Source organism: Pogona vitticeps, chromosome 14, assembly GCF_051106095.1.
Source record: "Pogona vitticeps strain Pit_001003342236 chromosome 14, PviZW2.1, whole genome shotgun sequence".
Lineage (NCBI taxonomy): Eukaryota > Metazoa > Chordata > Lepidosauria > Squamata > Agamidae > Pogona > Pogona vitticeps.
In genome coordinates, this window is record NC_135796.1 from 3,713,029 (window position 1) to 3,725,880 (window position 12,852).

Genomic DNA, 12,852 nt, shown 5'->3' on the forward strand with positions numbered 1-12,852 from the left:
GCAGGATAAATTCATTTAGAGCCCTGGGTTTTGTCCCTTAAGAGAGAACTTTAGTACAAAACCTAAACACCTCAATGCTTTTATGGCAGTGGTTAATTTAAAAAAGGGTGTTCATCCTGTCACCGCTGTGCTGCTCCAGGAGCTGTCACGCGTCTGCTGGCGGACGTGTTTCGGGACGTGCCTGTCTGATATCCTAAGTGTTGAATTGAGCAGACCGCGGAGGAACAGACGCCAGCTACAGGGAAGGAAGGAAATGCTTGGTAAGCCCGAGGGCCTATCCCACCATGTTTAATGGAGAAGGGTTGAGAGAAGAGGTCTGAACAGTTTAATTACTTAGGAATTGGGGGGGTAAGCTTTTGATGTCAGCGTAGCATGCAGTGGCAGGGAGATGAAAACAGAAGCTGTGAAGCAGGACTATGGAAAAGTCGACTTGTCCATGAAAGCTTAACAAGGTGTGCTACAAGATTTTTGTCTTTATTTCTTCCTTTTCCCTTTGGGTTTTGCCTGATAGGGAGAAAGCATCTCTGGGTGGGAGGAGATAAGACTGGATTCATAACCCATAACCCACTTCTGCACCGATCCTTTGTGCTGTCCTACAGTTTACCCTCTCTTTTTTTGGGGGGGGGGAGGCTGGGAAGCTGTTGTTTCCTATAGGGTTAGAGACCTCTTCATTTAGACCAGCAGATACGCACCTCCATTCCTTGGACTTTGCGGACTACTGGATTTTTTTTCCATCTAAAAAGCCACCTTGTGCCCTCCAATAGCCAGAGAACGACAACAAAAGTGCGGGAGGGGCCCAAAGGTTGAAGGGCGCTCTCTAAACCTGGTGATCCCACAGGACACAAAGGGAAGGAGGGGGAATATGAGTCAGTTTTGGTTTTTTTTTTTTAATTAAAATTCAAGAGGGTGCTCAGGGGGGGGGAGGGTTCCACTTTGCCTACCTCTGATTTTGGATCCTGGGATATTTGGCTAACTGGACTAAAAGGTTTAAAAACCTTCCCCAAAATGAAGTAACCTGCTTTGGAGGATGGACATCGAATAACCAGGAAGAGACGAGAGGTGTCCACTGCTCCGCAGAAAGCTTTTCTTCCCTTTCTGATGCTACAACCCTCACCATATAGAAGTTATGCTTGACAAAAGGGCTTGTCGTACACAATGCGTATACATCGCTGAATTGGGGAGTTCACACTAACATAAGATGGAAGGAGGGCCCACAGCCTTGATTTCTTCGAAAGGGCAGGGAGCAGAGAAAATGCACGAGAGATGGGGCCACCACTCAGATCGCCATCCTCCCTCATCCCGGATCAGGGGAAGCTGCGCCAGGAGAGAGACGATCCTCCCTTTTGCACCTTGCTTGCGGGTTTTCCCCAGTAACCCGGCAGTAGCGGCTGTCAGGAATGTGATGCCGTGCCAGACGCGATGAGCCAGCGGTGTAAGGCAGAGGTCTGCCCATCAGGGCTAGTGAGTCTTCGCCTGAGCAGACAATTCTAAGGGTTTGGGGCAGGCCCCATAAATAATGTAACACACATCTGCTGGCATTCTCTGTAATGAGTTTCCCGTTTGCTAACGCAGAGTCAGACAACCCTAGGCGGATTGTCTCCATCAATGGAAACCTTTAACAGAGTGCGCACTGTTATCTTGGGGTCGGGGCGTGGCACCACGCACCTCCCTGCCGTCAAAAGGAGGATGGTCGCCTTGCTGCCGCCTCCTCCTTCAGGATGGGATCATGCCTTTGCTGCGCTTCCGGTCGGCCATGGTGCGCCGATTGTGATTAGCCCTGGTTCCTTTGCTGGCTTCTTTCTTTCTGCGCTCCTGTACAGTTTCCCGGCTCTGCCCGCGGCCCTTGGCATTACCCGCAACAGTGGCCGAATTGTCTGGTTTGTACCTGCAGAAAACAGGAAGGGGGGGAAATGGGTCTGAGGAGGTCAGCACAACAAATTCAGTAGGACCACAAGGTCGAAAAGGACAGGGTATAGAAACGCCCTCTGGAGCAGAGGGCCCCAATCCCCGGTCTGTGGCCCGGTGCCATTGTTTTCCTGCCTACTTTCCTAACTGTCCAGCTTTCACATCCATACCTGGTGAATGGGAATACAAAAAAGTCTGGATTGTCTTGGTCTCCAGTAAGATATTCTTACACATGATAATCTTTTCTAATTTTTTCATTGCTGCGCTTCCTAGTCTCCTTCTGATGTGACTGGCCATTTTAAACCTTTTTTTTTATGTTTAGGGCAATTAGGGCAGCATGCAGTCTGCAGACTACCGTTATCCCATCTCTGAATTACAAGATTGCTCTAAGTAACAACACTCAGCAGCCGTGGGGGGGGGGACTCATCATCTCCCCCCCCCCGCCTGGAGCATCCAGCCAAGCAGGGAGATGGAGGAGCGACTTCCACGACTGACACTGGTGGTGCTGGGACATGTGGGCCGGTCCTGAGGGGGGGGTCAGACCCCCATTAGCTGCAGCTGGGACGGGGATATTCGCCTTTGTAACCCCATCTCTAATACGAACAATTAAAAATTACAAACAGTTTTAAAAAGAGAGATGTCTTGACATGCCGAAACAACTTATTCAGATATCACTGATCTCTGTGAGATTGCTCACCGCCACCATGAGAAGAAAGCAAGGAAACATTTTGTTGTTGTTGAGGATCTGCCATTTGTACAATAAAGTGTCTTGCAAAACTAGGGTTTTTGCTTTTAGGAAGCAAAGCACACACAAAAGCCAGCAGAAAGCATTGGTTGCATTGACCAAGAAAGACACACCCCCATCCAATGCTTTGCGTTTTTTAAAAGTTCAAGCAACAAGGCGGCAGTTGTCATACTTTATCTAGGACATTTATAAAATCTGCACTAAAATCTCTTCAGTCCCAGTTTTGGTTTTTTTTTGTTTTTTTAAAGTCACTGTCTCAAAGCAAGGATAGAAGACTTTTGGCTTCTCCTCCTTGCATGCAAGAATGAGATAAGCCAATATTTAAATTCCCATCAAGCACCTTGCAGTGCTCTTAACAATGAAGGAGGAGAAGGAGTTGTGTCCTACCCTTTTCTTGCGAGGAAGGCCATCCGCCGAGCCTCAGCCCTCTCCCGTAGCACAGCTGGGTCCTGGACAAAGTGGTCCTGCTATGGAACAGAACAAACACTCAATATAAATCAATGTGGCCTCATCCATCCAATCCAAGGAGAAGAACATTTTAGGTGCTTTGCTAAGGGATAATTAAATAAACCTAGATCCTTTGATACCAGGGAGGGGCCCATAAAACAAGCGATTTGGTTTGTGAATCCTGAAGCTGTACAGTTCTGAAAGTGTGGCCTTAGAAAATTCTCTTATACAAAGTGGGCTGAAGCAGGCAGAATTTAATTTGCAACATGCAGGCTAGGTTGTTTTTGCTAGACAGCTCCCTCACACCACTGGAAATTGTGATGATTACAATTAAATATGCTGCAGATGTACCAAGATCCAACAGTGGCACAGGAAGGAGCTGTAATGGAAGAAGCCATGCATCCACTAAATCCACATCACAACCCACCTGGTGCTGCTTAATTTGTGCCCAATGGGGGAAAATTTCCTCTGTTGCAGAAAATTATATCCCCAGCTCCCTCTTCAAAGTGTTTCTAACTGGGAGAGGCCCAGGAAGCTAATCTGTCAGATCCGGCAAGAATACATAGTCCAGAAGTGTCCAGTTAGATGGAAAGTCCTATTCTCAAGACCCGACTGCCCGTGTCCACCAGATTCTTCTGTGCCACAAGTGGTCAATGTGTGGGCCTCCACCTGTAGGTGGATTACAACTCCTATCAGCCCTAGAAAGCACACTCAACGGTGAGGAATGCGCCTGTCCAGCATCTGGAAGGTTTCTCTTTGCCACCGTCACCACCACCACCCCGTTCTCAGCAGAGACGCCTGAACCTTTTGCGGGTACAAATTTACACCAGAATTTCAAGGGGTTCCTTCCCCCATGCAAAGACACCCTCTGCAACCAGGGACACATCCGAAATTTGGGAAGTGGAGTACAGGAGGAAATTTATTTATTTACTGTCTCATTTCTCACATCTTTTTTGCTTCCTATACACAAATCCTGCCAAGGAGGCTTAACAAGAAGCAGCAAAAGGACAGGTTCATAAAATCAGACTACGTAATATGGAAATAAATAACACATCTCATCACAATCCCTCTCACAGGACAGTCGGCAGCAGAAGCACCTCTGGCCAGGGGTGGGTTATAGGGAACGGTCTGTGCCGAAGTTTGGAAAAGTTATATTTTGGGAGGACAACCCTCAACGTTCTTCTCCTGCTGATGGGGGATTTTGACAATTGTCATCCAGGAGAACCCGTTCTGATCCAGATGTGCAGGTATTGTCTTCCTCTGCCTGTCTGCCTCCTCACCACCTGTCAAATGATCCTGCAAATCCTTCCATGGGATATTTTGCTGGAGAAAGTCTGATCGGGGAACAGGGGGGGCAGTGCACCTGAAAGATGTCCACGTATTCCTGTCTACCTCTCCCCACCTCTTAGGAATCTTGCTCAGAGGACAGGAGTAAACAGCCCATGGTGGATAGGGGTGGGGAGATCAGCTAGGTGGAACAGGCTGTGAGGTGGCCTTTGCCCACTTCCTTTCCCTTCAGTCAATAGTCCTCAGTGTCTCCCTCCCAGTACCGCCATTCCCCTCCCAGTTTGCCCCATTTCCACTAGGCCCAAAGGGCAGCAGCACCCAGAGGGAGGTGGTTGGTGCTTCTCTCTTTTTGCACCCTGTTCTTCCTCCAGTGGCACACATGGCTGCTCTCCTTTCCACTGCATCTTCCTAACGACCCTGCGAGGCAGGCCAGGCTAAAGAGTGCAAGGACGGCCAGCAAAAGGACACGCAACACACTGAATGTCAAGGCTCAGTGCAAATTCGAACCTGGCTCTCCCACTTTCTAACCACTCGCTACCTGCACACGGAAAGAGGTCAGGGGAGAGCCACGCCGACCCCCCTGGAACCAACCTGGCCCACAACTTACCCCTGATCTCAACAAACTGGTTAGAAAGGAAGATACAAGGGCAGCTTATTAGGTGTTAATAGTCGCCAAATAAAAAGAAAAGAGAAGGAACCCCAGAAAAGTATCAGAAAGCCAAGATGAAACTACTTTCAGAAATCTGAGACGTTATGATTATGGGGGAAATTAACCGCCATCGTTAAATTTAGGCAGGAAAGACTTCAAAGAGCTGTCAGAGTTTGTAAAGGACCTGCAAATGTTGACACTTTATTAGAATGTGAATTTCAGGAGAATGTGCTGTTCACAGTTATTGTCAACATTATAAATGGAAGAGACATCTCCTGTTTATCGTTGGCTACATAAAAGGCAGTTGAATGACATATTCTCTCAGAGAAGGTACGCTTGTTTTTAATGTTCATTGGCATCCTTAAGGATTGTTTTATTTTAACAAGGCATTTTAAAAACCTGGACTGCGGCTCTCGCCACCTGGCTCCTGGGGATGATGACAGCTTTAGCCTCAAACGCCTGGAGGCCACCAAGCTGGGGGAGGAGGCTGCTCGGAACCAAGACAGTGTTAACTAACCCTGGCCTTGGCTGCTGGCCCTGGCGATATCCACACAGTAATAAGGATCTTCTGCTTCCAAGATAAGAGGGTTCACTTTTGTTACCTGCCCATCCTGGGTACAAGGGCCCCAGGGAATAGTGACACTGCAGCCGCCTGAAGCTGCTAAACCCCAAAAAAGGGGTCCGTTTCCCAGCCTAACGGCAATGGAGACATGTTCAACATGAAGAAACTCTTGACGTCCTGTCAGACCAGCATGGAAATCCAAAGAGGCATTGCATGGTCAAAAGAACACGCATCAGATGTTGAAAACGTTACTGCGATGGAAGGCTCCAGTCTCCCAAGATGGGGCCCTTCTCGTGCAGCCCTCAAAACACTGATATGGCCAAAGCAGGCCAAGAGTCTCCCTAATAGTGCCCAGCCCACCAGCTGCCTAGGAAGGTCCCCAGATTTGGACATCCGGAACAAGTGCTTAGCTTGCCATCATCAGGCCAACCCTGACCATTCGCCCCCACAAAACTGGTGCACAACTTTGCTAGGTAGGCAGAGCCCCGCAGACGAAGGAAAAGTCCCTCGCCTTCCTCATCCTACGCAGAACCTAAGAAGACGACGGTCCCCAGGAAGACAGGGGGTCGCAAATGGCTCACCTCCGTCCAGCTGTCTTTCTGCTTAATTCCTTCCTACCTTTTGACATCTTGGCATCTCCTGGTGGAAGTAAATCAACTGAACACCCTCTCCCCCCCCCCATGTCTTCCTCCCCTGCTTCACTGTCATTCTTGAACTGCAAAATAGTATGTAGGTCAGAGCCTACATTCCTGTGAAGTGCTGTGCGTATGAACCTCCCTAGATCCTCCTTGATTACAGAGCAGAGATATTTTTTAGCCTCTGCACAGGCTGCTAAGCTTGCACCCTATTCAAGCGGTAAGACCCCCCCAAAAATCCACCTCCTCCAAGAAAAGCAGTGCAGCCCCCCCACCCCATTCACAACCCCTTCCTGCCCCCACTGCGAATCAAGCCTGCAGCTTCCCTGCGCCAGTCACCTTTGCAGCCTCTTTTTCTTCCTCCTCTTCTTCATCTTCCTCATTGCCCTCCTCCTCTTCCTGCTCTTTCGATCGGAGGACCTGAGGGATGGTAAAGGGCCTGCAAAAAATAAAAAGACACATTGGTGACCATTTCAGTCGCTGGAAAGCAAAGCACCCCTGGAGCCAAAGCTTGCAGCCGGGCCCTAGGGCGGTGACCTGCCACCTTTCTGAAGCCCTCCAAGAGGAGGGTTCCCGGGGGGTGGGGTTGCCCTGTTTGAAGAGCTGTGTGGCCCAAATCCAGTTTAAAGGGAAGGAACCATGAACCATCAGGGACCCTAAATTTTCCCGTACGCAGCCGCTCATGAACAGCAGACTGAGCTGAAGGCACCAGAGGTCAGCTGGCCACAGTCTCCCCCCCCCTTTCAGGTGAAATGGCTCATGATTCTGCCTATTCAAATCGTGTCCAGTTCTGTATCTGTGCCCCTACATGAGCATACACAATTCTAGGCAAAACAGTGTCGTCGTCGTCGTCGTCGTCGTCGTCGTCTTCTTCTTCTTCTTCTTCTTCTTCTTCTTCTTCTTCGGCCCTCCTTTTCTGAGGCTCCCCAAATGGGCATCCGAGTTACCCAGCTCCAGTTCTTACAGCCCAGATTGCTAAGCCTTTCCGACGGGGATGGGGTGGTGGGGGGGAAGGAATCACCAGCTTGCAACAGGATCGCTTCTGTTGCCTCTAACCCCAACGTTCATGTCCACACAGCTAGCCCTTTTACAGGTCTGTGACAAGCTGAATAGTGAGGAATCAACCCACCGATGCTCACAATTTCTCCCTGCCCCACAGACATTCTTGGCTGCCAGTGAAATAAAAGGGCAGAACTTCAAAGTTCAAGATTAATAAAGGCATTTTCTCATTCGCCCCCTACACATACAACAGAATTGGCTTGAGAGGTACTTGTTCATTAAAATGTTCGCAATTCGTGGCACAGTGTTTAAAACTCTGTTCCTGACCTGCATGTGATCCCAACGGGCTCAGGTAGCTGGCTTGTGGCTGACTCAGCCTTCCCACCTTTCGAGATCAGTAAACTGAGTACCCACCTGGCTGGGGAGAGGTAATGGTAGCCTGCAGAATTACATTGTAAACCACCCAGAGAGTGCTTTAGGCATTATGGAGTGATATATAAGCAGGACACTTTGCTTTGCTAACTCTTGTGATCCTGCAGGACCAATGCATAAGAGGATGCTGCCTGCTGCAAGGCACTGTGGGAAATCCAAGGCACGGGGGGGGGGCATCTCACAGCCAGCTGCAGACTGGAAGACAGCTTGCTGTTACCTGCGTTAGCAATTCTGCCAGGAGGGAGGAGGGAGGGGACTCATGTTATGGGAGCAACTGATACCAACCCTATTCAGAGAAACATCATTTTCCAATAGCAAGGGGGGGGGAAGGGGGTGTTCAGCGAAGAAGCCCTCCTCACCTGCTCTGTATGTAAATCTAGCCAGTAACAGAAAGAGCTGCTGATGGATTGGACCAAAAAGGTCCATTTTAGATCCCCCCCATTACAAATTTGAATAATAAAGCCTATGCTAAATAACATTTAGAATATGTATTTGTATTTTTAAATATATTATATTTTTAAAAATCAACAAAGAGTCTTGTGACACATTAAAGACCCACGTACTTGATTTGGTGCAAGCTTTTGTATGCATCTCATAAAGTAAGTTGCATTTCACTAAAAGGTAGCATCAGATAAATATTGTTGATCTTTAAGCCATGTTTGATGTGTGTTTTTTTTCCAGGAATGCTGAACACAGCTAATCCTTTCTAAAAATATTTGGTCAGAATCCTATTGGGTTTTTCCCCCCCCAGGACCAGAAGAAAAATCACAGAAGCTGCCATGGCTAATTGATGAGATGCTGTTCACATGATGGTCACATGTGAGAGGCCCTGGGACCTGTTCCGTGTCAATTAGCCGCAATTATCTGGGACTGCTTCCCTCTGCCTGGCTCTGCCTCCCTCACCCACACACTCCCAGATTACCTTGTTGTTCCCACAGGACCTCAGCAGATCGCCACCTTTAACATCAGGATCATCTACTGACTCTTAACGCACACTGACGTTTGTGGAATGAAGCAATAGAAACTGCAGGAAGAGTACAAAGGGGTGCTAAAGGACCCGGAGAATTGGGGTCATAGGTAGGATGGTGCACCTTAAAGTCGGACCTCTCCTTGCTGCAACAGGGTACCTGTTACGGGCTCAGGACTCACCTCCGACTGATCAGCTCATCGTCTGAGTCCGCGTCGTTCGCTCCCACTTGGTTGCCATCGTATGTGTCGTCGTATTCGTCCTCGTAGTCATCGCAGTAGCCCGGGCCTGCTCCGCTGGGCACTGGGACCTCCTCAACCACTATGGAGTACTGGTTGAATCGCTCCCTCTGCTCCGTCACGAGACTCTTGTCGTTCAGTAAGCTTTCGGTCGTGGTTCTGTCAATCCTGCATTTCAAAAGGTAAAGAAAATATTATTTATTAACAATAATTATAACATATTCAGCACGATCCTTAGAAATTATATTATTGGCATTTGTCTTGAGCAGCCTCTTTAAAAAAACTATTTTTTAAAAAAAGAGGGTGCTCTTTTTTTGGCTTAATCTTGAACTATAGTCCGCTAATTTCCTAAATTTCCCTACTTCTTTTTAACCCTTGGACCCCCTCCATATCTGCAGGGGATTGGTTCCAAGCCCACCCCCCCCCACAGATGCTGAAAACTGTGGATAACAGCAGATGCTATACATAGCATGATAAAAGGAGGGGGGGATCCAGAAAAAAAGATTTTTCACCATGTAAGTACCAGAAATGGCTCCCTTTAGTGGCAAGTTTCAGTAAATACATCATGAAAATATATATTTCTAGTTTTTTTTCTTTTAATATTTTTAATATTGTCAGACCATAGATAAGTGAAGCCGCAGATACTGATCCTGTGGACATTGGGGGGGGGGGGGTTCTTGCTGTATATTATTATCTATTAGATGCCAAGATTAGAAGGGGAATACATTTAACTCTCATGCAGTGGAAAACTCAAGAAGAAGTGAAATTGTGGCTACCGTCATACTTTTATTAATCATTAAAAAGCTGCACACAAGGCAGAAACAAGGAGAGCTTTCATGTTTTCACAGAAGACCTGTGTTTAAAATGGAAAGCCCGCCTTGTTGGTAACTGTGGCTGACCCAAAAATGTACCACCCTAGCCACTAACCATTGAAAGAATTATCCTTTGTAAATTTGTCTTGGACTTTTCATTTAAAAAATATTTTTTTTAATTAAAAGGATGGTGCCCAAAAGTTCCTGGAAAGGGGCCATACTAAAACCACACACACACACACACAAAAGATTATCTTATGGACACCGTGAAGGTTAACAGATTTACTGTAGTGTAAACTGAACTGCACGGTAATCCACAAAAGGTGACCCTAGAATAAATGTCAGGTGTCGTAGGGTTCTGGGCTGGTTTGGTTTGGTTTGACGTACTGGAGCAGACCACGGCAACGATCTCTTGAAAACTGACGAGAGAGAACCCCCTCCAGCTGTTCTGGGAGGCTTTAGCTCCAACACTGCTGCTCTTATTAGTACGTAACAGACACGATATTCCAGCCCCAGGATGGCTGACGCTGCCCTTTCCCAGCCTTTTTCCAGCCCTCTAAAGGAGGTGCAACCAGAAACGGACACCAAGGCAGGCCCACGTTCCACCTCTTTCAACATGCACCACTGGACACAGCAGGGATCGTTAGAGGGTATGGCAATGCTAGCCAGAGGCAGGTTGGCAACCTAGCTAGGGATCTGGCAACCTGAGAACTAGAAGGCTTGCCTTCCTTATTCAAAATCCTGAAGCGAAGCCAACAGGGAGAAGAGCACGTGTTTGCATAAACAAGAACTGGGCACAGCAGACAGGCTGATGGCTGCCAGGCAGATGCTCAGAGAGAGCGCTACTGGGCCTGGAGGAAACAATGGGCTGTCTGGCTAAGGCAATGTTTTCCTGACACTTGGGAAGACCCCGTGAACCACTTGGAGCCTCTGAGCTGCAGCTCTGAATGGTTCCTCTACGGCAGGCTTCAGAACTCCGATCCAAAGGTTTCCGGTTCCGAAGCCAGGTATCAGAACATTGCAGATGCTGATGCTGTTATAATTCTGCGCAGGTTAAGGCTCCCTCCAGTTTTCCCTACTGGCTGAAATGGTTGCAGCAGTCAGCGAAGTAAGCAGAAGAAAAAGACACACACACACACCCAAAGTGGCTACGAGGTTGTTTAGGAACAAGATCAAGCATTCCCAAGAGATGCAACTTTGTTCTGTTATACGACTTATCGGCCAGTCTTCCAAACCAGCACAATGGCACCCTTGGTAATCGTTATCCAAGGGTGCAGGACAGAGGGCAAAAGGAAGACTGCATCATCCTCTACACCAGTGGTGCCCAACCTTGGGTCCCCAGATGTTCTTGGACTGCAACTCCCAGAAACCCTGGCCAGTTCCAGCTCATGGTGGAGTCCTCTGGGAGTGGTAGTCCAAGAATACTTGAGTGACCCAAGGTTGGGAAAAGCAATAGCAAAGCATGTTGCTTATATAAAGGTCCACAGAGCCTAAAGCATCCTCTGGGTGATTTTCAATTCAATTCTGCAGGTTACACATTGCCCCCCCCCCCCCAAGCTGAGCTCAGAAGGATGGAAGGCTGAGTGAACCTCAAGCTGGCTACCTGGGATTGAACCTGGATTGTGAACAGTGGTTTGGCTGCAGTACTGCAGTTTGATCAGCAGTTTGATCACTGCCCCACGAGGGAACCACAGGTCTACACCACACGTTGGCCAGGATGCAGCCCATGACCAACATGCTCCCAGTGGCGGCCTTTATAACGTTGCCCCAGGTCCTTTCGAGGCTCAAAACTTGTTTCTGAGACCAAAAGGTATGTTTCTTCCTCTGCCGGATTCTAGGCACAGCGATTTCCTCTGTTCCAGAGTTGATTTTTATAATGTTTTATTTTTTAATTATTTTTATTTTTGACCTTTCAGGGCTTAGCCTCTCACGAGTCCTGAGAGGGACATGTTTCTCCCAGGCTGGCCAAAGTTGCCCACCGCTGTGTGGGGAACCTCCTTAAGCCCAAGGGCAGACTTCATTTCAGAGAAGTGTGTGGAGGCAGCTTTGGTGGGTGAGACAAAAGGACAGGACCAGAGATACCCCCTTATTATCAATTAAAGTTCTTATGCCCAGCATCCAAGCTCCAGAAGAGGCATTTCAACATTACAGAATGGGACAAAGGGGGGGGGGGGAGGCAGACAAAAGCAGGAAAACCACTGAACAACCCTCTCATGGGAGAGGCAGTGTGAAGACTTGGGAGATGACCAGACCTGATCCTCAGCCTGGCTGGAACCTCTCCAAGGCTGGAACCTCTCCAAGCCCTTACCGGCTCACCGGTCTACCTGCCACCCCTCTTGGCTTCTCTGCACTCCTCCCTCTGCCTTGGCTTCCATCCTAGGCAGCCTACGACTGTTTCGACTGTTGCTTCTGCAGAACGCCTTGGACCCCCTTCCAACGTGACCTAAAGCTGCCTGGCAATGCTGGCTCTCCTCTGTGCAGATGCTCAAGCCTGGACTGGCCACGGCTGCTCGCCCGCGAACACTCCCTGAACCCCACCCTCTTTTGACCAGTCCTGAGTCCCCTGCCTTCCCTTAAAGCCTACATCGCTGGGCTCCTGGGAAAGCCCATTCGGAAACCCTCCCCCCCTTTCTAATTACAAAGCCAGCCATCCCCTGCTCCCAGGAATGTATGCGGCTTTGGCCCCTGGGATTTCCGCACTGCATTCCCTTCATACCACAGGTGGAAGGTCACAGGTGGAGGAGCAAGTATAACTGGAACAACCAGCACAGGATCGCCCTAATGAAAGCCTTTGTTAGAAGTACGAGAAACCCTGCTTCACCTTGGTCTTCCTTTAATTCAGTGCCCACGAAGTGCCGGGAACGTGGAGGATAAACGCCAGCACCCTGCCCCTGGGCTAGTGGCTGCCTTGCGTTCCAGGGCCGCCTGAACCTTGCTTCCTGATTAGCCCCACCAGCCCTCTGCAAGAACGAGACTTTGCTGGAGACGGGAGGCAAGGCCGGGGGATGAAGAGGAAGGCTGTGCTTTAGCCGTGTGGGGCTCATTGGGGTTTCACTCCAGAATAAGCAAAATCAGATCGGCTACATCAGCTGGTTCAGGCAATATCCTTCCTGCGCCTGCTTGCGCATCTGGGCACATGACCAGCACATGCAACCAGCACTTCTCTATTCAGC

The 12,852-nt window shown here is 48.8% G+C and overlaps 1 protein-coding gene across 6 annotated transcripts in view; it reads right to left on the reverse strand.

Moving 5' to 3' along the window:
- Window positions 1–1,530: 1,530 nt before the first annotated feature.
- Window positions 1,531–12,852, reverse strand: part of ASCC2 (activating signal cointegrator 1 complex subunit 2) — a 44,631-nt gene continuing 33,309 nt past the window's right edge. For 4 of the 6 annotated variants that reach the window (XM_020800801.3, XM_020800800.3, XM_078381606.1 and 1 more), the window contains 4 exons: window positions 8,811–9,035; window positions 6,570–6,669; window positions 3,038–3,117; window positions 1,531–1,885 (listed from right to left, as the gene is read on the reverse strand). In XM_020800801.3, the coding sequence (XP_020656460.3) occupies window positions 1,714–1,885; window positions 3,038–3,117; window positions 6,570–6,669; window positions 8,811–9,035 (577 nt within the window). In that variant the 3' untranslated portion in view covers window positions 1,531–1,713. The remainder of the gene's footprint in view (window positions 1,886–3,037; window positions 3,118–6,569; window positions 6,670–8,810; window positions 9,036–12,852) is intronic. The other 2 variants (XM_020800803.3, XM_078381607.1) reach the window with 1 other exon arrangement.